Here is a 26,051-nt window from a genome sequence, read left to right as displayed (position 1 = left end):
TGAAGGCACATCCTGTGAGAAGAGGCTGAGGACACTTGGGTTGTCCTATCTGGAGAAAAGAAGCTGGAAAGTAACCTCACTGCTCTCAGAAACATCCTGAAGAGGGGAAACAGAAGGAGGTGCCGAACACTGCTCCCCGGTAGAGGGACAGGATGCACAGAAATGGCACAAAGCTGTGTCGGAGCAGGTTTGGTCTGGAGATTAGAAAAAAAATCTGTACTGTCAGAGTGTTTGAAACATTGTAATGGGATGCAATCCATAAGGACTTAGGCTTGAGCAGTGGGTCCAGGCGAACATCATTAAGTTCAATAAATACAATCATGAGATCTTCCTTCTGAATCAAGGCAACCCTTCCTACCAATACAAGCTGGGAGATGAAAGGAAGGGGCACAGCTCTGTCAAAAAAGACCTGAGGGTACTGGCTAGACATGAACCAGCGCAGGGCAAGGGAGGTGATCCTGCCTCTCTGCTCTGCACTAATGAGGCCTCACCTGGAGTACTGCATCCAGATGCTGAGTCCACAGCACAGGAGAGATGTAGACCTGTACAAGTATGTTCAGATGAGAGCTAAAACAATGAGGGATGGAACACCTCTCCTATGAGGACAGGCTGAGAGAGGGCTCAGCCTGGAGGGGGCTCCAAGGTGACCTGTTAGCAGCCTTTCAAAATGTGAAAGGGAGCTACAGGAAAGAAGGGGCAGACTCTTTAATGGGGTCTGTGGTGATAGAACAAGAGTAAATTGTTTCATGCTTAAAGAGGGTAGATTTTGATTGAATACAAGGAAAAAGTATTTTACAGTGAGGATGGTGAGGCACTGGAGCAGGTTGCCCAGAGATTTGGTTGATATCACATTCCTATAGGCTGGGCCCTGGTCACCATGATCTAACTGTACATGTCCTTGTTCACTGCAGGGTAGTTGGACTAGATGACCTCGAAAGGACCTGTCAAACAGGTCAAACAAATCTAAGGATTCTATGATTCTATGAAATACAAAGTAGGTAAAACTTGCTGGCTTCGCAATGGCTTAAGAATTTATTTTCTTAGCTCTTGGTGAGAAGGTAGACTTCAGAAAATCTCTGGCAAATTTATTTAGATCAGTGTTTTAATTTCCTAATATTGGTGCTAATAAAGAGGATTAGATAAAAACCTTTATAAATTAGCATTAGGGCTCATGTTAATCCATGAGGATTCCTTGAATTTTTTTGCCTTTTTACAGCTAGAAAAATAAATAAATAAATAAATAGTAATAGCTTTAAATATGAATATACAGCTTCTTTTAGCGTACTGGCTTTTGATGCATTTTAGCAACTCTAAATCTCAAAGCTGACAGCTGTAGGATTTGGGTAACTGAGGCTCTAGGTAATTTTCCAGGAAGATCGAAGTGGAAAGTTAGGCAAGTGGAAGCTGGAAAACTGGGAGCACCTATCTGACATACTGTTCTGTTGATAAGAATGAAAGCTTTAAGGTCCTTCAGTGAATATTTTTCAAATAATATTCATTACAAGATCAACAGAAATCATTATCTGTGAGTGCAATAGCACTTCTAAACAAAAAGCTTGATTTTTCTGTTACCATGGTTTTGTTATGATTGTTACAAATCTGAAACACTATTTCCTTTCTAATTTGGTGTAAGAGCAAAATCACCTGAACTATTAACTAGAAAACAACATAAATTTGAGTCATGCTTGTAGTCAGATGTAGTTACAATCTCTATATCTTCTCTGTTAATGTGAAGTTCTTTCTCTCAAACATTTTTGGGACCAAGAGCTTGTTTCTATCAATCAAGTGCCTTTGAACAGAAGCTAGTTACATCCATGGTGTAATTGTGGTTATTTCTTATCTCTAATATTAATGAATAGTTTTAGGCAATGATTTGATTAAAAACAAAACAAGGAAACTGTAGAAAACTTGGAGAAAATGAACTGAGTTTGCTTAAGCCAACATTGTAAGGATAATGAAAAAAACATCTGTTACCATTGAAGTGAATCATCAACCACAAAATGTGAGCTATTGTGGTTTCTTACATTTTTTGATACATCTACCTTTGAGTCAGCAACAGATAAAAATGCTAGTTTGAAAGAGGCATTTTGCATTGTTTTAGTAAGAAAGAATAACCTTGAATTTAGGCAGTGCTTTTTAAAATTACTACATGACTAGAAACCTTGACTAAAGTTAGAACACCACTGAAAAAGGACTAATCAAACAGAACCAGATAGCATGGTTTGAAAAACTTAAAATTTCAGTATTTTCAGATTCTTGGCAACAGTGTGAGATTTCTTCCATCTGAAAAAGTTGCAAAGCAAGGCGATGTCTTAATTCGCCTAGTAGATTACAGTTAAACTTGGAGGATAATTCAGGCCACCAAGCTATTTCTCTGATACAATGCATGCTGGACTGCGTTGGCTAAATCTAATATCTTCAGTTGGAGCTTTACCATAGTAGATGCCTTCTTTCTTCAGCATAACTGAGAAATATGAAAATAAAAATTATTCCAGTAGATATTAGAAATGAATAGAAGACAGAAAGGGCTGTACCAGTTTTATATCTTGGACAAGGTAAGTGGTTTTTTTTAGGTTAGCTGCCTAATTTGATAATTATTATGTGTAGAACAAGCTTCTTCACCAACCTGCAGGTGTTAAGTCATCCTGTGGGAATATACCTATCAGTGATGCAAGAAATGAATAACTTGAATAAGTTTTGGCAGACTAGAATGAAAATTTTAATAGTTGCCTGAATTGAATCTTGATAGCTGTAGGGCTACTATGATATAGAAAAGTATAAAATAAGTAATACCAAGGTCATATCTCGTTCTTCTGAAATTACATTATATAATAAACTTGAATGGTTCTATTCAAAACAAAATTTATATAATTTTGTATACATAATAATATTTTCTTTATTTTGATAGAATCACTGCACCTGATGATTTAACTGCAGATAAATTCTATGCCTCTTTTTATCAGACTGTAGTTAATGTAAGGTATGCTTGTGATCTACAACTGGAAAAATACTGGGGACTGTGGCTTCTAATTTCTGAAAAATTCAAATCCTGAAAAAAAATTGCATTCAGTTTCCTTTCAACTTTTGCTGACATTCATATTTAAGATTGTTATATCTTAAATGTATACTTAAGGTTGTATTTCTTTAGTTTTCTGATTGAATGAAAGTGTGTAGGAATAGATTTGTACATTTGTGTTTGGAAAGTGTCACAATTATAAGCAACAGTGTAAAGGATGTTTAAATTCAGAGGGGCTACAGAATTTCAGCTTTTTCTTATCTTCTATAAACATAGGAAAAAGGTGAAATTTGAGGACATTATGTGTGATAAATTGATTACTGCTTTTCTTTTTTTTTTTTTTTTCCCCTTTTCTTTAATTTATTTATTTATTTTTGTCAACATACACTGGAGGATATACGTTGTGTTGGCAAAATTTCTGGAGGCTTGCTTGTCTTTTTCCATTGGTTGACATCATTTAGTAAATTTTAATGAATAATGTTTGCCTCCAGGCCAGTATCTTAAACTTTTCCTTTTTGTATCACACAGCACCATATTTCAATATTCATGAAAACCAAAACAACTTTTGAGTACATTGATGAGAAGGACTACTAATTTGACTGAGATCACAAATGTCTGTTATTCTTAACAGAAAAGAATATTTCAGATAAGGCTCTTATTTGAGAAACTGTAATTTATACTTTGTGGATTCAGTTCTCTCTTGTAGGACTTAATTACTAGCTTTTCAGCTCCAACCTCATTAAAATTTTTCTTTGCTTTGGATTTTGATAAGTATTATAACAGTAAATGGGGGCAAATGTGGAATGATTGAAGACACAGTGACTTTATAGCATTTTTCTTGCAGCTAAGAAAAAATATTTTATTAGTTGATCCATGCAACTGCACTGTATGCTCTTTGATATTCCTTGAGCTGCTAGAAAGATATCTCCCTTCCTATAACAGCTCAAGGAGACGTCCTTTAACTAGGTGTCTCTGAAAGCACTGTTTACAGGATTGAACCTAGTGTGGTACATCTTGTGATATGGCTTGACAGATCAAAAAAATAATGATCTCACCATCAAAACAACAACAACAACAAAATTTAATATTAAATTTTATGTAGGTCTCTCTGAAAGCAATGCTTCCTATTTATTTCAATAGAAACTACAGCAAATACAAAGAGCACAATAATACTAGTTGATGGAGGAAATTCTCGGCTATAATATATTCTTTCTGAATGCAATCATTCCTCCTAACTATGCATTTTCACCAGTGATGAACAAAGCCTACATGCCACACTCATAAAAGTCTGCACCAGAGGAGTGGCACTCACATCTGAAACACACACACACACCTGTCAGTATGCTGCACTTGTATAAATCTGCATAGATGTATTGAATGTAGGTTGTCTTTCTTGTTGCTGTCATCATTGCTGAAATGGACCACCTATTGTCTCACTCTACTCACATCCACTATTTGGTCTCCAGAAACATTCAGCAACTGTCAATGAATATGAGTAGATGCAATTTTTTTTCTGTATGAAGGAATTCAATTCACATCTTTGCTTGTCATATACCATTCTATCGAACTGCCCCTCTACTGCAGTCTGTCACATGGCAACAAAATATAGTGGAATACTGGTGGGAAGATTCCATTCCACTGCTATACCACCAAAATCCACCTCTGATTTAAAAAAAAAATAAAATAGGAGACAGTACTTTTGGAACAGCCCTTATATATGAGCTATTTGTAAAGGGACAGACAATATTTGTTTTGATATCTTCTGGTTTCTAAATCTTTCATCATTCTCAGCTGAATTTGCCATAGAAATTGCTGTTTTTAATTTAAAGCTTACATTCCTCTAGTCTCCTGGGTTATGCCAAGAGCATAACAATGCTACCCTGCATGGAAGATGCGCGCAATAGCTGTTATTTTTTTTTCTTTCCAGTGTGTAGGATGTGGTGCAGTAGGTAACATAGTTCAGTGCAATGTTTTCTTCACTGTGTCTGAAAATTTACACTTGAAATCACATCTGATATATTATGTTTCAGAAAAGTAAACAATAGAAAAGTATGTAGAATAGCAAGTAACCTGAACTGAAATTGCATTGCAGATATTTCTGCATTGTGTAGCAGATCAGTAAGATGCTTCCTGGCAGTATTTCTACATTCCTGGTTTTTATTTCTTGATAGAATTATTAAAAGGTTCTTCTTTACTGACCTCCAGCTGTCAATAATGACCACTGTCAGTATTTCATCTTATCATTTTCACTTAGTTACTGCAATAGATCTGCAAACATACATAGATGAAATGAGGGATTGAACTGCTTTTATTGAATTCTATTTTGAGCACTGCTGAAGATAAATTTACAGAAAGCTCCACAGAGGTTTGAGTCTTTCCTGTGGCTTGCCAGATGCATTTTCCATTCATTCCTGACAACTAAATACTTCAGTAAAATCCACTTGGTTCTGTGGGGGTGAAGAAGATATTTTATAAAAATTCATACAGAAGTGACTAAACTAGCCACAAAGTCACAGCTGATATCACGTACACAGATATTCTACGTAAAAAAAAAATAAAAAAGAAAAAAATAAAAAAAAAAAAAAAAAGAAAAAGAAAGAAAAGATACCTTGGGGCATGCACATAAATTTTAGCAATTGATGTGGTAGTAATCACTGAAAGTAAGGTAAAATTTTAAAGATTTATTCCATTTGGCATTGCAGGGATATGTACTATATATGTGGTAGTGTGGTTGTAAACAAGATTGTTTCCCTCACAGTATATAAATATGCCCTCATATGTTTTCAGGCAATCATCTGTTGCCTATTTGGTTATTGACTTTTTTTTAATGCTAATAATCTCTTGGCTATTATCCTCTGAATATTCTAAATAGTAGGCAACAAATGAGCAGTGGGAAACACATCCCATTCTCCAGGCCCCTATTAGTGCATTTGCACATCTCTGACCCTAATTCATGGTTTTGAAATGCTGAATCATTAGCATAGAGTCCTGACTTTTACTTTTTCAAGCTGAAAAGCACTTGCAAAAAGTAGCCATCTGGCTTTGGCATAGCAGATTGAGACATTGGCTGCTCAACAAAAAGATGGCTTCCAGCTCTGACTCAGCTGTGCAGTGTAATTAAAGGTCTCAGGAGTTAGCAAAAAATGTGTTATAAAATTCCAAAGCTGAAAATTGCTTTACTAAACTCCTACCATAGGTTTGTGTCGTTGTTAGTGCTGTAAGAGATGCATTATAAATTGGAATGAACTAAAGACACTACCACTGATGAAGCTTCTCAGTCAGAAAAATGAATTGATTGCATAATGAATATTACTAAATCTCTTCTTGATTGATTGAGTCTTTGTCATATGCAACAGAGGGTTTAATGAGAAGGTTAATGTGGGTAAAATTGGTCCTTGATGCTTTTTTGTTGCTTGTTTCATCTAGGCCAGAAGATTACTAATAATTTTGCTTTCCAAAATTTCTGCAATCAGCCAGCACAACACAAGGTGACTTTTGAATCATCGTACTTGTAAGTCTTCAGTTAGAGGAGCAGGATAATGAAAATATTTTCAAGTATTACTCAAAATTTACTTGAACGTATCCTAAACTAAGACAAAGAAAGCCTGCAGTTGTAACTCTCTTCTACCATGGGAGAGTTATGTTCAGCATGAGAATAACTGTAGGATGGACTGATATAACAAGCAATGATGCTACTCTTCCTTTTGCTTCCTCTTTTTCAGTGAAATGAAAGGGCATCCAGTACTTTAAAAATGTGATAGCTGTCTGGAATCATAGAAATGATTGAGACCCAGAAGCTTTCCCTGTTTTGTTTCCTGCTAAATTCCAACACTGCATGTCAGCAAAGGTAATTAACCTAATACTGACTATTCTGTGTATTCTTATTGTGATCCTGACAGACCTAATTTAGTACTGACAGCACTAGAAGGATTCCCCATTTAACTTGTTGTCCCATTCTCCTGATAGCTCATTAGTGAGCCCTGGCTTTGCTTAATGCCTGAAACACAAAGAGTAAATTGGTGTGCATAAATCATTCACTACCTTCAAGGGACAGAATCTTTTGGCACATTCCTGGCTTATATTTCCTTGATTTTCTGTTCAGTGAATTTAGAGACCAATTTTGGATTCTCCCTACAGGCAGACTCTGTGTCTACTCTGGTATAACAAACACTGAATTTATGTTAAAGTAAAGCCATATTACTAAGCAAAGTGTTTAACTGTAGTCTGTCACAAAATAGAATTGCATCTGTGGCATTCAAAAGCAACTGGAATAGCCTCTTCACCGATGTGGTGACTGTAACAAATAGTAATGATGAAGATTTCTTCAAATGGAACATCTTATTTTCTTTAGGATATTATCAGCCAGAGAATCTCTGCATTTTCTATTATAACATATAGCTGTTCCTAATGTATAAACGTAGATGAATTTTGAATAGTACAGGCTGGTATTACATGTCATGTCAAAATGGATTACAAAGCCCAGTTAAAATGATAAGAAAATCTTGGAAATTGTAATTAATCAAAGTAATAAGAAATTTTAAAGTGCACTGTTATCATTGAGCAGAACAGTTAGCTCAAGCTGAATATGCAAACATACTGTAGTAAAAGTTAAAATCTTGACATTGAGTACATTTTTGTTATAATTAAGGCTATATTTCACTTTCCTGTAGATAAAAATAAAATATGACAATTAAAAAATATGTAAATGAAAAATGTTTTATGGTTTTAATATGAAGGTTACATATGAACAGTTTGCGTTTCTGGCTGTTAATAATAATATGATCTTCATCAGTAGCGAGTCTGTGTGGCTGAGGAACACTTATCTCGCAAATTAATTATATGTATTTAAGAAATTGGTATCTCTAAACATTATACACACAATTAGATTTAGGTATAAATCTACCAATTGTAAGCTGCACTGAACATAATTATCCAAATTTGTGTATGTGTCTCAAAAGTAACTTGAAAATTTTGTGACAAATAACATATTTCAAATATAAAATATTTGATAAAGAATACATTTATGTTTACTGGATAGAGCTGAACTCTCTCTTTAGTTTATATCTAATGAACAATGCTAATTTAACCTATTCAGAGAGTTAATAACACGAACCTTTAATAATTACTATGTATTCCACTCAGTATTTTACATGTTGCTTAGATTAACATGTATGAGAAATTCATTTTTTTTTTCTTGTTCTGCTTTCATTGCAGAGAAATTCTTATGCATTAGACACTGCTACTTATGTTGATCTTTAATAGTATTATTCTAAATGGATTCTTCTAAAATGGAGCTGACTGTATCAATGTACAAAATACAGTGGAGTTGGAGATAAAGCTACTACTGTTGGTTGGTCTGTGGTGGCTCTTACTGCCTGATGCCAAGGCCGTTACACTTGAGCACTTGTGAAAGATTGAAGCTGAAAGCAAAGTGAGTTTATCTTCGTTCTTCTCTGTTGTTATTATACTTTTGCCTACCACTCCTCTTCCCAAAGAGTAGTGTCTCTTTGCCTCTCTGATTATCTTATAAGCAGACCTACTGTAATGCACATATGGAGCACATCCAGAACACTGAGATGTTATGCTGCCTAGTGTAGTTTGCATTTTTTATTCAGTTATTTACAGTCATTTTATTTAAATTATATTGAGATTCCATGAATGTTCAAGAGCAAACCATTTTGAAAGAAGGGAGACTAAGGTGATGTGGTATAAAAACATAAGCTTTAACACTCACTATGATCAAATGTACTGAGGTTCACATGACACTACAATGACTAGCACTGTAAATGAAAGTAGTAAAACAATCATAGGATCTCTTAGGGACCAGAGGTGAAAGTTGAGAATAATTTCAGCAGGAAAACTCTTACTCTGGAATAGAATCTAGAGGAGTGCCACAGGCAAGTAGCATGACTGACAAAGAAATATATGTATTTGTCCACAAGGTCTAGTGAATTCCTTCACTTTTAGCTTCTTATTCTGAGTCAAATGCTGCAGAGTTGGGAGCCTCTGTATCTTTTGAATCTATTGCTGATACAAATGTTTGTTGTATCTCTGGATATTTTATATAAAGTTTAAAGTGGGTGGAAGCGCATTAACAGCTGGTGGTTTGTGAGGCACCAGTGGAACTATTTCTATAACACATATAAAAGAAAAAATCTAAGGCATTTCAAGTCTAATAATAATAAAGAATGAGGTACACTACTCCGTTAGATGCATTTTTGTTGCTGTTGTCAGCTAATTGATAAGTTTATGCTGTACTACTTCTGTTTGGTTTTGATTCCTCCCAGCCCATCAGTAAGAAAACTCCTGACAAAAAAGAAGTTTTCTTGCTTTCCTAAACAAGTGGTATAAGCCTTAAAGGTTGTCTAAAGAAACTTCCAAATAATTTCATAATAATATTTTGTAAAGCATTAAAGACAAAACACTGTAATTTCGCATGTGACTGAAGTGAGCCTTTGCCTGTCTCCCTCCCTGAAAATGAACAACTTGTTATAAAGAGAGCTCAACAGATTTATGTCTCAGATGCCTCTTGTTTCATTCTCATGGGCTTCTTCCTGAATGTGGAAAGCTGTATTGATTACCCCAGTGATCTACCAGTCACTTTGAATAGACTGCAGGCTTGAACATCAGACAGATTACATTATTTTGACCAACAGTATAGAACACTTTAAATTGAGACTCAGTTTTGTAAGACTGTAGCACCCTGAATGTCTGTATGAAATACATAAAATAAAGTCTCTGTGTGGTAACTGAAATAAATAAAATTTTTAGAGCCACAGGGCTTCTCTTTGAGAGGTAAAGGACTGAGCACATTTAGAATGATCTGAGTGAAAGAACAACTTCATGAAAACTCTGTCAGGATTACTCTCTAAGAAAAAAAAAGAAAAGAAAAGAAAAGACATAGCTACTTTTCCACTTATTGTTCTATTGTTTTCTACTGTCCATAATTTGACCACTGTAATAAATAAAATTTGATTCCTGTTCCAATTGGAGAAGGCTGGGTTTGATCTGAAAATAAGACAACTTTCCATTTTCTTCAAAAAGCAAGCAAACAGGGCTAAATGATAGCTTACATTCAAACTCAATTTTTATTCCTACTTTGTGTCAGCATTAGTGTCTCTAATTGCATATGGAGTATTCCTGAGAGGAAATCCATTCTCTTCCTTGAATTAACAACACAAGTAATAATGAGCAGCTGCTTTATTTTTCTGGCTTCCAAACAAATATAAAGGTTCCAGAACTTGTCGACATAATTTTGATAGTATTGTTGCCCTGCCCTCTTTTCACTTCTCATAACAAATATACATCAAGTGGTGTTTCCAAATTTCCGGGTCTCCTGTTTTGGGAAATGATTTTTTGTTCTTCTTTTTAGGCTATGTTAATTCCAGAGCATTTGCACGAGATTTTTCTCCTGTTTCACAACCCTACTGAGTTTTAAGTTAAATAACAAAGAAGTTAAAAACATGGTGATAAAACAAGTAAGAGTTTTTACATTCTCAGCTGCAAATGGGGACCAACCGACCAACCATGTAAAGAGTAGGCAATCTATTTTTTTTCCTTTTTTCTCTTTTTTCAGAAGGAGATTCCCCTTTGTCTCATCTAGTAGCATCATTAGCAGCACTGTCCTAGGTTTATATGCTTCAGATCAGACTCTGGACTCCTTTTCTGTTTCAGAATGTATTAAATGTAGTGTAGGCATGCACTGTCATGGCTGATCTGGCATTATTTCAGCCATCCACACTCAGTTATTTTCATTTGCTTGTGGGCATCTGAGGCTAGTCAGGCCATTAAACTAAATGTAAAAGTAATTGTGGTGGCTCAGTGGTTTCATCATGAGAGTGTTATCCTACTTGCCCAAACAGTTGACCGCATATCTTCCTAGAGATTCAGGAGACAGAAGGATGAACAGTGACTTTCCACTGTGGTTCCAAAGTGCTGTGGCAGGGACACTGCATGGTAGAAATGAATGACACATGCCAGTCAAGGTCTGGGAAATTACAAGTTTTCATACTATAGAAAAGGACAAGCTAAAATGTATGTATATCTACAAAGTCTGGGACATTCTAATCTAAGAAAAGTAATGATCTCTAAATTTTTTTGTTTACTTATATAAGAAGGCATTACTATCAATTACATATAGAAAATTAGATTGGTAATTTTCAGAAAAGTTTATATGGTATGCCTAGTACATTATGAATTTGATATTTAGTGGTACTGCATGGTTTCTTCTGTGAGAGTGTATTGGCAGGTTATTCAGGGATTTTTTGGGGGGAGAGTGAATAGTATACATTTTTAGAATTGCTTCTGTTTGGTTAAAAAATAATGAAAAAAGACAAAAATACAGTATTTAATAAAGTCTGGTAAATTCAGAGTAGGTCAGTTTGATCATGTGGCAGTGGTAATGAAATAATTTTGAATGCTTTTAGCTTGTGTTTTGTTCTTCTTGCTTGTTGGTTCGTTTCTTTTATTGCGTACATAACTGCATGATGTTTGCTGCCATTGAGGATGGGCTATAACAATTAAGAAAATTTGAGAACTGTGGATAGTTCTTCCATGTTTTAAAGAAAGACCTTTCATTTAAATTTCCCTTCCACGAATAACCATTTATCCAGCTGCAGGAGTATGTCCTTCCTGTCTATGTGTGACAATGATCCGTGAAATAGCAGCTGTTGTGATATGGGAGACATACAGAAGAGATGTATCAAGTTTTTGCTCTGAGATATTATCCCCCCTGATCTCTCATGGTATCCTTCTGCCATCTTAAACAAATGTTATCTTAGACTGAATCTGTGAGACTGATCTCTAACTTTAATAGAAGCTGATACACAGAACTACAAGGGATTAAGAGAGCCAAGAAAAGAGAATTCATTTTTTGCAGCCTCATTAGATCAGCCGTTTCAGAATGTGTCTGGAATGTTTGGAAGCAATAGCAGATCACAGCGCAGATCACAGAAGCAATAGCATATTGCTCTACCTGTAGGTAGAGTTTCTCTTTGATTTTAATGGTCTACAAATTTACCTACAAAATTTGGTATTTGGTCTTGTAGATCTTAATAAAACCAAAGCACTTTGCCAGGTTTGACCTAATACGAACTGAAGTCATAAATCACTAGAATTATAGGAACAAAAAATGAGTGGAATTGCTTTAGATTTTTTCATGGGTGAACTTCAAATTTCACATATTTCAGGCACAGATACATCGTCAGATTGCAGCCTTTCTTTATAAAAATTGGAAATGCAGTGCTAAACAGTGTTCTCTCTAGACAAGAGCAGAGATAATCAGACTGCCAAAGTGAGTAATCTAATCCCATCCTACTTCAGGTAAAATAAGAAAACTATAGTTAGGGATGCAGTGTCAAGTGTTTCTTCACGTGGAAGTCTGCAGAGCACTGAAAAGTAGAATACCACATGGTGGGTGGGGGAAGAGTTTCATATCTGCGGGCTCTATGTATCTGAATACCAGAAATGTTCAAACAGAGTCCTGAAATCCGGACTATGCTTCTTATGAGCACACAAATAGTAGGGATATGACCTTCAAGATACACTTAGAAATTGTATCTTGAAAGTACACTTCACTTTCAAAAATGAAGACTTTTCAAGAAAGAACTGTCACCCCCTTTTTCTAGTAATATATTTTGTACAACTGTTGTGAACAGCCGTATAATTATTTGAGCACTATGGAAAAAAAAAACCACTTCCTTTTGGTCTACCAACTTAGTTTTTGTGTGCTAGCCTGTGGTCTCTGCCAGCTGACTGAAATTGATCAGGACAATTGATCTGGTTTTCTACCTAGTCTAAGATACCTTATCCTCTGATAACAGCAATTTTTTTTTCTCTAATGATGATAGTTATTCACAGCTGCTACCCTCTCTAGATGCTTGGCAGCTCCTTCTCTGTCATGCTGAGAGCAAACAACTGGTCATTTAACTGAGAGACTACTGGGTCCCATAGTAGAATGACAGCTAAGCACCAATTGTAATCAGTGAAACAGTTTATCCATCTTTGATTCTGAGAGGAGTTATTTCTTGACATGACTAAAGGGGAAAAAAAAGGGATGAAGAGTGGATGGGAGTAATTGTTTTGTTACCCATAGCATAGACCTCCCTGCTCTCTTTCTAGAAGAATTCTGTAATTTATGGTTGCTGGGAGAATGTGGTCTGGTTGTGCATGTATAATGTATTTTTATTTGTTTAATCAGGACCATTAAATATATACTTTAGATTCCGAAGTCTGTGTACTCTACCTAGCTAGAAAGACTGAGTACACCTGCTCTAATTTGTTCTGCATCCAGTGCTTCTATTTCTACAATGGTAGAGAACGTTTACTGTCACTTAAACTCCCTAAATAAATAAATAAATAAAACAAAAACAAAAACAAAAAAAACCCAAACAACATTGAGTTTCTAACTCTCTATCCCAATCACTTACTCTCTTGTCAGCAGTAAACAAGCACAGACTGTCAGAACTGATATACTGGAAAAGAGGCAAGGGTGCTTCTCAAAGCCATTGTTAAAATACCAGCTCAAAACTCATCTTGAAAATACAGGGAAATGTAATTAAACTTTCTGGGTTCAATGAGTTTGTTTTTTTTTCTTCTTAGTAATATGAGTTAGTTGACCTAACTTCCTTTAATGTTATCAAATCAAGAAAAGGAAAAAGACATCCCTAAGTAGAACAGTAAGATAGCATAGCTATGTTATACACTGTACCTATAAATATTTACAGTCCACTTCTCTAATGAGATTGCAAGGCAACTGAAAAATTAGCTGGTTTCTTTATTTCTGTTATGGAGCATTCACCTCCTTCATTTTGCACATCTCGTGGTTTTGTCATGGTAGAATGGTCTTGAAACTGCATCTCATCCTGTGCTGTAAGCTGTTTCTATTTGGCTACCTGTTCCTTACTTCTACTTTTATCATGGTTGGTTAGCCATTTCCAATTCCACCACTTGTTCCTTGCTACTCTTTCCCTAATCACTGGTTGCTCATCAAGCTGTTCTGATTACTGTGGTTTTACTAATTTCTGTTATTTCAGCTCTTAGAATACATACATTGCTGAGCATTGACACAGCCTTACTGTATGCAATATCCCACTGTGACTTGCTGGAAACTCAAACACAATATCTCACTTTTCTTTTACTAGACCATACCTTTGCATCTGCAAAGTCATTGCTTAAGGCAATTATTTATCTGATTAACAGAGTTGTGAGCTAGACATGATTTTCCTATTCTCTTCCAGATTCAGACTGGAGGTCTATTTCTTCAACAAATACCAAATACAATGAAAGAGTGCGTGTTTTGAAAGGTCACATTTTCTTGTACCTCCTTTTCTACAAATTAGATGATTGTTCAGAAGAGTCCTCAAGCTCTCATGTTCTCTGAGAATCTACTGAAATTTTCTTTGGGATTTAGCCATCAGGTTCAGATGAGAACACTATGTCACCACTCTGCATCAGTAGAGTTACAATAATGCATAAAAGAGAATGAATGAAATCCCTAATCCCTAAACACATTTTGGGCCACCAGAGTGTGGAATCTCTTAATCTGCCTCTTTCTTTCTTTTATATATTCTGTGCAAAATTCTGAAGGCATCTGTTACAAAAATAAGGTTCCACCTAGTAAGAGTCAGAAAAAGGAAAGCAGCTTCAGAATAAATTACATAGCCACCAGATTTAGTTCACTCTCTGAATTTCTCATTAATCTCAACATAATCAATAGAAAGAAATCTTGTATTAATAATACAAAAGTAGACATAGTCAAAATGTAAAAAGGTGATCATGGAAAGGAGCTCACTTCAAATGGCTGAAACAATAAGGAATAAAAATCTTTATTGTAGGAAGATTAAGTATGGTGATTCAGTGGTGCATCTGACTGGCCATAACATAACATATTGAGGGCAGATGATAATATTAGTCAGTTTAAGAATAACAGAGTTCAGTAGCACAGCACCACCACTCTAACAACTCTGTGCTCTCAAATAGCATCAGTAAAAATGCCCTGGCCATATTGTTATCACAAAATATCAGTCTGTCATCCCTCTGACAGTCAGCACATCTTGGTCTGAATAAAAGTAGTAACGTTGTTTGCTGAGGAAATGTACTCATTTTTGAAGGTTATTAGCTTTCAGCTCCAAATTTGTTTTGCCTGGGCTATTATGGGAAAATTGTATTTGCCTTCCTGGAAGAACAGTAAGCACTTGCTTTTCATGCCATTCAATAAAAATCTATGCAAGTCTCATTAGTGCTATGATGTATCATAGACTTGACACATAGATCTATGTGATACTCCCTTTCAAAGTACCCCAAATCTGTAATGGATTCAGATATTTACAGTTCATCACAAAGAAATATATTCCCTGAAAATTAGAGTTATCTGCTGAGTAACATACATCTGCCTGATTTACATGTGCTGTATCCCCAGCTCTGCTAGCTAAAAGTACCTTTTGTTTTTCCTTACTTTTTCAGTAAGAGATTATCTCCAGATTCTGTGGATATGTTGTTTATTTGTTCTGGCTCTGGTCTGCACATGCTGTGTAGAAAGTATCTGTTAATTCCCTTTCAAAGTGAGAGCAAGGTCTTTCTAAGCAAAGGCTAGCAAACATGAGCTCTGTATGCATAGTAATAGGAGTAGTGTTCTCTGCATCAAACACTTATACTTTTCTGAGAGATCTCCTTATAATGCAGGTGCTAAAGGCATTGACTGGATCCACCATTTTTCTTGGTATGAGTTGCCTGTGACAACCATTGGCTATGGACTGTAAACTTGACACAGGCAACTGATTCTGTCTAGATTCGAGAAAACTCTGAGCTTTGAGCTCTGGCAGAAGGAACATCTCATTTCAGGAGCTCAGAGAGGAGAGGAAAAAAATTCGTTTCCTATGTGTTGTTTTCATGACCCATAAGGAATATTGAAAAGAGAGCTTGCCCGACCTCTGACTGTGATAATACTTAGCAGTGGAGAGCTGTATATCCTATTATCTGTCAATGGGCTGAAAAAACTGAAACAGATAGTCCTTTACGAAGTGTCGTTTGCAAGAAGTCATATTTTTTGTATGCTCATGAAGATACCTTAAACAGTTTAAGAAATACCTTTTTTTAAAAGGCAGTACTATAGAAGTACATTGAGAATTCCTGTCAGGTATCAATAGAAACTGCTTTACGTAAAAATCACTGAGTATCCGGATGTCATTGGCCTGTAAGATAGAGTTTGGTGTTTAAATACATATATGCACATACATATATATATATTTAAACTTGCTGCTACGCTGGCTGTAAGGCAAATAATCCATCTTGAAAAAACATTAATTTTCATCACAAAGTTCTTGCCTGTTGATAACTTTTTCATCACATTTGACTTCACTGAGTTTCTAAGAGCAAAATATACATTTTATTGGACATGAGATTTAATAACTCTTTAAAGCTAAATTATATCTGGAGTAGGAATATGCAGTATGACACGGGTATTTTGAGTTGGCTACATCTCTCTGCTTGGAGGAAATACTGTCAGTCACTCCTATCACAAACCTTGTAGTTTGTGATGAAGTCACTCAGAAGTGTACTGGTAAGCACATTTATCAAGTTCCTGCCGAGAATCTGAACATACTAGGATTCTGAGCTTTAACTCATTCAGCAGTAGCTCCATTAGACTCATGCAGAAAGGACATTTAGCATACTCATTCACAAAAATGTAGCACTTGATCAATTACTGCTAGCCTGACCTTGAAGTCTTAATTTTTAAATTGCTTTATACCATTCCTTATAAAGATGACATTTGCTCACAAATTTCTCTGCATTCCTTATTCTCAAGTTACATCTCACTAAAGGAATAGAAATTTTATTATGGCAACTTACTATCTTGATTTATAGGTTCCTTATATAGCTCAAAGACTGCCTTTGTTCAGGACATTTAAATTTATCACTGAGGTGTAGCAAATAGCTACAAATGTGTGATCATTTACTGTCCTGTAAATGATCGTATTTGTCACAATGACTAGATTGAGCTGTGAGGATGTAACCTTGTAACCTCTGAATGTTGGATGCTCTCCATCGCAAAACATGGTAGCAGAACATAACTACCAACTTCTGCTTGTACTGAATGAATGTGACAACATAGTAGCTGTTAAATAAGGTGTTACTTGCATTAGAGAAATGGAAAAGGAGCATTTGTGAGTAAATGTGAAGAAATAAATGAAGTCCAGCCTCAGATGTGATTTCTTCCGATTCTAGCTGTATTTTTTTCAGGACTTTACAGGCACAGAAGACTTGAAATTTATGTTCATGTGAAACGCATGTTGATTTTTCCCTGGTGGGCAATATCTTCCACACTCCTTACTCTCTGTGAATTTACCTTGGCAATATAGTCAGGGATGAAGTTACTATTTCTTGCTTCTGGGTCAATATCAAGCAATTCTCTTCAAGTGATTTTCTCTCGGTTACCTCTATATTTACTCTTCCTCAGATTCATTGTTTATTCCATTTTGTGGAACTGTCTTTTCCTTTTCTGTTTCTTTGGCCTTGAGTGGTCTTTCTTCAGCATCCAAGGTGAAGATAAGGACCTTGGCTATCCCTAAAGATCTGAGTATTTTATGCTACATTAGGCAAAAGACCAAATGTAGAGCTATCCACATGTATTTCCTGCATTTTCTCTCTCCCTTCCCCATCAAAAAAGATGAATCACTGCACAATAACCCTGAGGTCATTTTCAGAGTTAGTAGCTCTGAGTTTTTGAGAGTTTTTGAGTTTTTAGTAGCTTTTGAGTTTTGTTTCATCATCATCCTCTGCCCTCCCTGCTAGAGACTGAGGGAATTGTCACAGGATGTTGAGAGAGAGAAAGCGAGAGATATGGTCAAAAGCCTCCAATAGGACAGTGCACTGACTGTGCTGTCTGAAACAGTAGCTTTAACTGTATGTAGCAGATACCATTCTGGAACTGTAACAATACCCCTCTTCTTCCCTAGCAGATTCAGTCTGTCATTTATCAGGTAAGATATTATATTTGTTGAACTTACTTGTGGCTATGTGAGTAGGTACTAAGCTTATGTAAACTGCTACCTGTGCTTAATAAAGAGCATTTTGAATCATTTTAAGATTACCTTGGCTATTCAAGTCTTGCCTTCTGAATATATTGCAGCTATGGAACAAACAAATCTGAATTTCCCTTTAAAATTTTATCAGAGACATAGGTTTTAGAAGTCACTCGTTTTCTCACAGTCCATGAGCACCATCCACAGGATGAAATGCACGTTTTTGTGCCACTCGATTTCTTTGACACCGTGGTCCAGAAACAATACTTATTTCAAGACAAAAACCTGAAATGAAATTACATAACCCAATTTACTTTTGATATTGCTTAAATTACAACCAAATAGGAAATTCTGTCTCTCATCTAACCTTACCCTTTTTGCTTAAACTGGCTCATCAGTGAAAACATCATTTAGATCTCTGAACAGCTGACATGGCATTTTTAACATCTTATGGAAAGTTAATGATAGAAAATATACTAGAACTCTTTTCTCCCATGAAAATGATGTATCTGTGAACTACTTTATTTCAAAGACAATTCTAATGTATTTATACAAATCACACTACTTTGTTGAAAGCAATTGAAGAAATATTTGTTTGCCTGGGGAGAATTCATAGGAGGTTAAAACCATGAACTTGTGCATGTCTGAGTTATCTAGCTAAGATGACAGCCAATAAAAGCCAATTTTCCAAAGTAAGGTAATATTCTTTAAGGTGCCTGCTCATGTAAGAGAGTGAAATGTACTGATTTTGTCTAGAACAAAGTTAGCTTTCTTCATAGCAGCTCATATAGTACTGTGTTTTGGATTAATGACCAGATCAGTGGTGATAGCGCATCAATGTTTTAATGGTTGCAAAGGGCTCACACAGATCCCAAGACTTTTCTGCTTCTCACACTGCCAGCAAGGAGGTGGGGGTTCACAAGGAGCTGGGAGGGGACACAGCCAGCACAGCTGACCCAGACTGGTCCAAGGAATGTCCCACACCATATCACAGACTCACTGAATGTCAGAGATTGGAAGAGACCCAGAAATAAAAGCTGGGGGAAGGAATGAATGAGGGAGGACACTTGGCATTATGGTGTTTGTTTCTCCAAGTAAGTGGTGTGTATGTAGAAGTCCTGCAAACTCCTTAGACTTTTCCTACCAATGGGAAATAGCAAATGAATTCCTTATTTTCTTTTGTTTCTGACCACTGATTTTGTTTTATCTGTTGAACTGTCTTTATTTCAACCACAGGTTTTCTCGCTGTTATCCTTCTAATTTTCTCCTCCACCCCAATGAGAGGGGAGTGAGCGAACAGCAGTGAGGGGTTTAGCTGCTCCCCAGGGTTAAGCCACATCTGAAATCTGCAAGCTGAAGGGAACTTGCTTATTAAAAGGTAACTGCATGAACTATTGTAAAATCTGTCATCATCTTCAAAAATACCTGTGAGGCAATATTTCCTTGAACATTTTCATGCTGTGAGTCCACAGAGAGAAATTACTTTTAAAACACTTTTTGGTTTTTTTGTGGTTTTTTTTTGTTGTTGTTTTTTTTATTATTATTATTATTATTTTTTCCAACATGAGAAAATAAAAAATTGGGGTCTTCTAGAGAGTTATAATCTATTTTGAAAGATCCCATATCATTAATAACATTTGTACCATAGCTCGGGAATCACTGGCCTAAAAATTTGGAGAGCCTTCTGCTATTGCTTGCAATGAAACAAGAGACAGACAGCTGCTCAGTGTTTCTTCATTAGCAGAAGTTAGCCCTGACTTCTAATTTCCCCATTCTCTGTACCCCACTGCTTTCTACAACTACTGTGTTTTATTAGCTCACTCAAAACACAGTTTTTGCCTCCTCTTTAAGTATAGTTGTCTGCTTTTCTACTTCTGCTTGCTGTGCTGTTCTGAAAAAGTTGGTAGGTAAAAATGCTGAATGACCCTAAATCAGTAACTTCCAAATATTTGCTCATTCTTTTGATCCTAGCTGTATTGTATCCTAGTACAATCACTACCACAGTGTGTAATTATATCCCTACTGTCCAAATTTTCCCCATGCCATCTAGTTTTTGTATAGGTAGACCAAGCATATTTTGTCTAGGTTACAAAATATGTTCCAAAATGTTGCAAAGTAAAAGTGACCCATGTACTTAAAGTACATTTTGAGGTAAGAGTGGGGTTGATTTTGTTAGAATTCTCTCAGAAATGTTTAGTTTTGCGAAAGCTATGCCAAGAGAGCATAAGACCAATAAGAATTTCAGCTACTCAGCATGCCTTGCAGAATTAACCTTCCTCAATTATATTCTGTGCTCTCTGATGTAAGTAAGGTGGATGGGATGGAATTGCTTAAGTGCAACTGAACACACACATAGTAGTAATACAGTTGTTAAGACTGACCCAAGAACAGTGTATTTTGATGGTCTGATTTCTAGCTGAAACTGCAGGAACAGTAATTTAAGATTTGATGGATTATTAAGCAAAGGTGATCTGGGGAAGAGTGCAGGAACAATCACTGTTGGTTCCATAATCTTATTTTACAGAGCAGTAAAATATCCTCCCTGAAAGTGTGACCCAGAAATCTATGCTATATTTTTATTGTCAAACTGCTGGTTACCGTCTCACAGGTCAATGCTTAAATAATGCATCACTTTGTAGGTTATTCTCCCTGCTTCATTTCTCACAGACAGTAAGTTCTGGTATCATAGGAGTTCTTTGTTTATGCCATTAATCTCTATTAAGTTCACTGTTGAAAATGGAGGATAATGCTAGATGGTGGTGGGAAAAAAAAAAAAAAAAAAAGGTTCAACAGTTTTAAGTATTTTTCTGTTCTTCTTTAGATATTTTTCAGACTTTTTCTTGAACAATCTTTATGAAGCTAACTTATTAGACTAGCAGCTCCTTGTGCCTGATTATATGGGGTTTTTTTGTTGTTTTTTTTTTTTTGTTGTTGTTGTTGTTTTTTCACTCTGCAGCTTTAATTCTATGTTAAACAACTATGTGAGCAACTCAGTTTGTTGGGAACTACTGAGCACTCAGTGAGTTGATATCAACACGTATTAGAGTGACTAAAATGTATCACTTTCTCATTTTCATATACCAGTCATTACTGATACTCTCACATTTAGCTTGGAGCTGTTTTGAGCTTGGGAGTTCTTTTATATATTTGCTCTGAATTCACTATAATAAAATGTTGGCTCATAGTTAAAGATTCAGAATGCAATAAAGGTGATGGTTAACTCTAATAACATCCAGTCCTAGAAAGAGATACCACTTCCACTATCATAGGGAAAGGCTTTGAAAGAGAGAAATATGACTTTGTAGGGGACAGGATTTAAATTAGAGGTGATATGCCTAGTGTTAAGTTCTATACAAAGGATGTACATGGGGGTAAACAGCATAGCTTCTTCTGTATCACCAGTACGCAATAAAATGGCTATCACTTTAATAAATAGAATACAACCACTAAGAATTCTGTCAGCCTGAGTTTCTGAACAAGCTGTATTTATTGCCGGTTCAGATACTGACGTGATGAGAGGTCATGTCCTGTTCTGAAATGTCATTAATAACCTGTGTACTGCTGTATGCTGGGGGGAGGAACACTGGCATTATTTTTAACATGGTCCTTTAAGAAATTTTTGGCATAAACATCCACAAATGACACGTCTCAGGCTAGTCTAAAACATCAAATTCACACTCAGCTACTTGTCTTGACTAAAACCAGTTTGGGAGTGATGGAGGAGGTGTGATTTGCACAGACATATTTTCAAGGCAGCTATGACAGCACATGGCATTATGTAACAAAAATGCTGATGCCTTCCAGAAGGTCTCATTTGAGAGTTAATCTTCAGCAATGACCTTCCCAAATCTGGCAGGGAATATGAGCCCATTGAATACTAACCAGCTTTCAAAGCAAGGACAGGGACACTGCTGGAGGAAGACCTAAGACAGTATGTCCTCTCTATTTGCTGAGTTTAAGGAACAGGAAGGGAAAAAATAAATAAGTAAATAAGTAAATAAATAAATAAATAATGAAGGAAAAAAATTCCAAGGACAGATTTATTCACAGGAAGTAAGCAACATGGGGAAGTAAGCAGCATGGTGCATTATAAACATGTTTAGTAGGTTACTTGAGAGCCATTTCAAATTTTTATAACATGATATGCCAACTTCTGCTCAACTTTGTGCAATGCAAGCTTTACTGCAGCAGTTCCAAGGGTGCCTTATCTTGCTTTTCCACCCGGTCTGTGAATGCAAGAATCATTAACAGCTTCACAGACCACATGGCTCTTGCTTCTAATTCTAACTAATAATGTAGTTAATGTGAATGTTCAGAGCATCATTATTTGTTTTAAACAAAGTAAATACCATCTAAGTACCAGAGAAATATGAGGTCCTGTTTTACATAGTGTCCATTTGAATCCCTCCAATTTACAGGACAATGTAGTCTGTAAATTAAACTTATATTATGAACTCCTTAACAAAAATAAAACCACACACATCAAACAATGCCTCATCAACATGAATTCACAAATTAATCACTTCTTTAATTCATGAAGTCTCTCACAAATTCTCAAATTCCTAACTTGTAATTTGCATGCCTGTGTACAAAACAGTTGCCTGGGCAAAACTTAAGTGTGCTCATTCTTCCCTCCCTTCCAGTATTGCACCAGGAAGCTTGAAAACCTCACAAGCTGATCTACTTCAAAAGCTTTTATGGGTAGGATGATGTATTTATATCTGGAAATTCAGTCAATGAATTCTGAAGAAACTTCCACACTATTACAGTGCAAGAATGCAGGAGATGATAGCTGCTAGGTGACAGCAAGGTGCTAGTGGCAGTGACTACACAGTAACATATTCCTTCCTGTGCACTGAGTCTTGCCAACCCATTCCTCTGACTCTGATCAAACAGTTCATCCCCTAGTGTCCATTACAGACCATAGCACAGAATGTGTTTTAGGTCAAAATTGGAGCAGGCAACCAGAGGACAGTCATAGTTATGTAGTCATAACGTGTAACAGTAACTTGAATTCTGGAAAGAGAATGCTTACAGAATTGACAAGTTGTGTTGAAAAGAACTTAATGTAATGTAATGGCTAAGCAACTCAGAAAGCAAGAATACTGAGCCAGAAAGACACTGAAAAAGAAAGAAAGGCAGAAAAAAATGGCCCTTTATTCTTCATGGAAACACATGGAATGAAATTGCATACGAAATTCAGGGTCTTGTCACATTGAAAATATGACTGAAATTTGAAGATAAAATCAATCGTTTTCAGCAGTCATGTCAAACCATAGCTCATTCCCACTGTACCTACTTTTCTTCAGTACTGAAGTGAATGTTCTTGCTTATTTGCTTTGTTCACTGTCATACATTTTTGTTATCCTTATTATTTCTTAACACCCAGTGTAATACCCTGTTGTTTATCTGTAGCATCATAGATATGCTATTAACTGAAATTTGAGATACATATCAAGTAAGATTTATAACTGTCTACTTTTGTTTCCCAATTCCCATATCATGACCCAATTTCCTTAAAACATACAGAGTTCTGGAAAAGGGGGAAAAAAGCTTTCTTTTGTATCCGTGAGGTAAATATTTCTTTGGTGCACTTTTGTAGACAGTAGAGAGTGTTTTTCATAATCTGATCTGTCATTAACAGAGAAGCGGGGAAGGATGATAAGATCCTGAAAAAATGAAATACTGCCAAGAATTTTAGATTAAATTGTCTTTGAAATCCATTATTTAGATGTGTGCACATCTAGCATATGACTTATTAATTCTGTGTAAACATAAATTTTTGTTCATTCTGTTCAGTAACACTAATCCTATAATTTTCTTTGGTCTATTATATCAGTCTTATTAGTAGTATCTGTCTGGACATCATAGTAAATATAGTGTCAACTATGAGACCTAGTTTCCATGAACATAGATGCGACTGACACTGAAGATCATCAGGTTATTTAAATACTTGCGCATTAGCTTGAATAATTTGTTTACCAAGGTTCCCCTAAAGAATCACTAGCCAAGGAGAATGAGCAGACTCTCTAGCACTAGTGATTAGTGCTCTATTCTATTTCCACTGTCATCACATTTCCAGAAAGAATTCATAGGGAGCTTGGGGGAAAAAGTATGAAATGCTGTAGGCTGTGCTAAATTGGTAATGAATGTGCAAATGCCCATCTGGAAACCTTTAGCTTTTCAGCTAGTCAGCAACTGTTTATCTCAGCAGGTGTATCATATATTCCATTTTGTATGAAAAATATAAGTAGTTGTTTGTAAATTTTATCACCTCATGTGAACTCTATGCTGTTAATAATCTTCAGAGCGGAGATTATAAGGGCATGCACTTTATCAAAGGGTAGCTCAATCATCACCATATTCCTGCCGAGTACCTGAAATAACATTCCTGTTTTCACTGCAGTGATAAATGAACAGTTTGTTCATAAGTTAAAGAACCACACTTGTCAACCCCCAGTGGAAAAAGAAAAAGCATTTTCAGTGCCTATGGATTGACATGAAACCAAATGAAATAAAAACTTACAAAAGCAGCCATAGATTGTTGGCTATTCTAATGCATTCTCTATTCAAATGAGATATACGAATGATGTTCTATTGACATCTTCTGTTGCTCACCTAGGAGGAAACTATATATAATCTCTTAACACCAAATGTTTATTTCAAAAGTACTAAACAAAGTCCAGATACCTTTTTCAGCCTTTTCAAAAACAAAGCCATTTTTGCAATGGTATTCCACTAGTATTCCGTAACTCAAATGTCACAGCTGACCCTGGAAATTCTGTCCATAACTTCCTGTAAGAAATATGATGCAATAATTTGTTCATGACTTCTTAGAACTTTTGTGAGAAATGCAGCAGATATGAGTCACCATGGCCAATGCCTGCACATATATGTGGGTTTGGTTTTGCTTTTTGTTTCTATTGACATATACTTACCTTTTTAGGACAAGTACTTTTTTTTTTTTTTTTTTTTTTTTTTCCCATCTCTTGCCTACTTCTCAAAGACTGCCCCAAAAACTAATTTATACACTCATTTAAACCTCTCCACCAGTTTTGGTATATATGAGTTCACAGTTTATATTTGAATGGATGAAATACTGTTATTTTCCCTGCAATGACCACAGGGATCAAACTTGTTAATAGTTGGCAAGACACTAGTGATGTTGCTATAAAAGCAGGGGAAGGCTTGAAGTTGTTTGATGGGATAATTCTGTGGGGGATAAGAAAAGGATGAGTAAGACAGTTAAATAGTACCACTGCTGTTAAAGAAATGCAAACTACTGTACTTTTCTGGTCTGATCTAATTCATTCTCCTAGAATCATGACTGACCATATGTGTGAAGTCCTCTCTTCCAGTAGCTGTCTTAAAAAAGATAATTTTACTAATCATTTTCCATACCTGCATCTTCTGGATACAGTGACAAAAGTAACCTGACTGTGGAAGAAAAGCTTCTCCTGCTGCCTAACTACAGTTAATTATAGTGGGTTTAAAAGATACATAAAGTGTTTGGTTTTTTTTTTCATTATATTTTTATCTATTAACTTAGCAACAATCATCTTTCCTATATAGAATCAGGTATCTCTGTTTTTTCATCAGTTTTCTTTCACACTGTAGGGATTTGATGTTCTAATGGTTACTCCAATAATTAAGATAAACATTTATATCTGAAACAGAGTATATTCTTGATGTAGCCAATGGGGAAAAAATAAATAAATAACGATATGTGAATATATTATCATCATACATCATTTAAAGAAAGCACAAATAAAAATTGGCTGAACTGTGAGTGTTACTCTTTTGCAAATGAGTTAGCTACTGCTTTGTTTTCATTACTGTTAACATTTTATTTGCCTAATAATGAATTCTTGGCTTTACACATAAGATCTGGTCCTTTCCCTCATAACAACATTTTTAACCATTCATACTGGTGATGTGTATACAGCTATTAGCAAAAAAAGAATAACAAAACACAGCAAAATTTGAAGTAAAATCAAGGTGTAACAAATTACATG

The 26,051-nt window shown here is 35.7% G+C and overlaps 1 protein-coding gene across 2 annotated transcripts in view; it reads left to right on the top strand.

Moving 5' to 3' along the window:
* Window positions 1-905: 905 nt before the first annotated feature.
* Window positions 906-26,051, top strand: part of TMPRSS15 (transmembrane serine protease 15) — a 102,291-nt gene continuing 77,145 nt past the window's right edge. Inside the window, exons 1-5 of one of the 2 annotated variants that reach the window (XM_085547588.1) lie at window positions 906-994; window positions 6,443-6,504; window positions 6,739-6,863; window positions 19,273-19,414; window positions 22,680-22,737. In XM_085547588.1, coding sequence (XP_085403714.1) covers window positions 22,734-22,737 — 4 coding nt within the window. In that variant the 5' untranslated portion in view covers window positions 906-994; window positions 6,443-6,504; window positions 6,739-6,863; window positions 19,273-19,414; window positions 22,680-22,733. Of the gene's footprint in view, window positions 995-6,369; window positions 6,505-6,738; window positions 6,864-19,272; window positions 19,415-22,679; window positions 22,738-26,051 lie in introns of those variants that run through there. The other variant, XM_085547596.1, reaches the window with a different exon arrangement.

This window comes from Coturnix japonica, chromosome 1 (genome assembly GCF_054131305.1).
Source record: "Coturnix japonica strain WE chromosome 1, WE-NBRP24, whole genome shotgun sequence".
Lineage (NCBI taxonomy): Eukaryota > Metazoa > Chordata > Aves > Galliformes > Phasianidae > Coturnix > Coturnix japonica.
Note: the sequence above shows the minus strand (reverse complement) of the source record. Positions and strands in the feature narration are given on the sequence as shown.